Below are 1,936 nucleotides of genomic sequence, written 5' to 3' on the forward strand. Positions count from 1 at the left end.
AGACAACAGGAGATGCACTTTTTCACTGCAGGAAGTGTTATTATGGATTATGGACTCGCATTTTATCCAGAAGCGAAGGTTTAAAGTTAAAATCGTCTTAATGCTGGATTTGTTTCAGCTTTTGTCTTCTCCAGATGTTAACTGATGGACTGGAGTGCTGTGGATTACTTGTGGATTATTGTGATGTTTTTATCAGCTGTTTGGACTCTCATTCTGACGGCACCCATTCACTGCAGAGCATCCATTGATGAGCAAGTGATGGAATACTATATTTCTCCTTTAAGGAGTTTAATTTACATGCACTAGGGTGGATGAGCAACACATTACGTCACATTTCATGGGAACAGTATTTTATTATAGTTATGTCTGGTCTAACCTAAGATGACTTATAGAAACTCATGATGCAATGCTACATTTCTCTAAATCTGATGAAGAAACAAACTCACCTACATCTCGGAAGGCCTGAGGGGCAGTAAATTTTAATTTCTGGATGAATTATTCATTTAATAGTGTACAAGGCTTCTGTGGATGTTGAAGCATGACTTTTTCACTAAATAAATCTTTTACTAAATAAATAAAAAATGTATATTATCAAAATGTAATTGCTAAATTTCTAAAAATAAATAATGAGGATATGGTCTTAAATTAATGATCATCCAAAAATTGCACACTCTCACGCACACACACACACACACACACACACACACACACACACACACACACACACACACACTCACGCACACACACACACACTTTGCACATCTGGGTAAGCCACATATTTGCTAAAAGGAACTAAGAAACATCTTAACTAAACTACTGAAATGCAGCCAGCAGATATCACTCATTATACATGATTATAGAAACACAACATGCTCTTAAAACCGTGTACCTACATTGGCACTTTTTCATGGTCTTCATGATCCAGATAAGGATCTTCTTTTGTGTCTTTGTAAAAAAAAAAAAGATGAGAAAACATGATAAACATTTCTTATCCCACAGTGTTTTCCTTCATTTATCGTTCAGTTTGAGTTGCCTTCTAAGGAACTGTAAACAATGGAAGGAGAAAGGAAAGAAAGACTCTTTTTAGTCTCAGAGCGATGGATGACAAAAACTATGTTGCAAAAATGTAATTAAAATGTTTTTTTGTGTGTGTGTTTTTGCGAATCCAGAGTTTACACACGCTGCTCAGTAGGTTTAAACTACTGTGCATCCATTCAGATTTTTTCCTAACATACCGTTATCACGTTCACCTTCAGGTTTTATGCACATCTGTAAATATTTGTGTCTTTCAGATAAATATGTAAATATGTAAACACCATGTTTTTGGCTGGTTATTTAGAGTCTGTACGTCTATTAGTTTGAATGCATTTAACATACCAGCAGCTTTTATTCTCCTCCTGCGGTAGATCATGACTACACACACGATTACAGCGATGATGACGAGTGTGAGAACTAGGGGAATGATGATCATGATTACTGGGTTGAGATCCTCTGCGTCTGCGTCTGTATTTGTCTCTGTATTTGTCTCTGTAGTCGGCTCTGTTTCCTGATTATTAACTGAGTCACTGCTTGCTGTAGAAACTGATTCCAAGGAATCTGCAACTGAACAAGATTTAAGTAAAGGATCCATTTCCCAAAGTAGAAAGTCACAGTAAAAGTGGATCAGATAAAGCTTAAAATGGTTATTTTATCATCTGAAAAGGACAATACGCACCAAGGCTCCTGCCATCTCCAGAGCTGTCCCCATGATTATCTTTAAAGCAATAAATACATCATGAAAAACATGTAAACAAGCATCGATACATAAAACATTTTATACATTTGATCTCTGTATATTAGTTATATGGCTTGTGATGTGGCTACACAATAATATGTGCTACATCAGGTTAATATTTTTTTTATGTTAATGTTTTTGAAGGGACGCTCTTCTGCTCAC

At 36.0% G+C, this 1,936-nt stretch overlaps 1 protein-coding gene across 2 annotated transcripts in view; it reads right to left on the reverse strand.

Moving 5' to 3' along the window:
• Nucleotides 1-1,936, reverse strand: part of LOC107700274 (transmembrane protein 154-like) — a 12,374-nt gene that overhangs the window by 6,588 nt on the left and 3,850 nt on the right. Inside the window, exons 4-6 of one of the 2 annotated variants that reach the window (XM_016501880.1) lie at nucleotides 1,715-1,753; nucleotides 1,378-1,596; nucleotides 894-945 (exon numbers count right to left, since the gene is read on the reverse strand). In XM_016501880.1, coding sequence (XP_016357366.1) covers nucleotides 894-945; nucleotides 1,378-1,596; nucleotides 1,715-1,753 — 310 coding nt within the window. Of the gene's footprint in view, nucleotides 1-893; nucleotides 946-1,377; nucleotides 1,603-1,714; nucleotides 1,754-1,936 lie in introns of both variants that reach the window. The other variant, XM_016501879.1, reaches the window with a different exon arrangement.

The sequence above is a fragment of the Sinocyclocheilus anshuiensis genome, unplaced genomic scaffold, assembly GCF_001515605.1.
Source record: "Sinocyclocheilus anshuiensis isolate Anshui unplaced genomic scaffold, SAMN03320099.WGS_v1.1 scaffold326, whole genome shotgun sequence".
NCBI classification, from domain to species: domain Eukaryota; kingdom Metazoa; phylum Chordata; class Actinopteri; order Cypriniformes; family Cyprinidae; genus Sinocyclocheilus; species Sinocyclocheilus anshuiensis.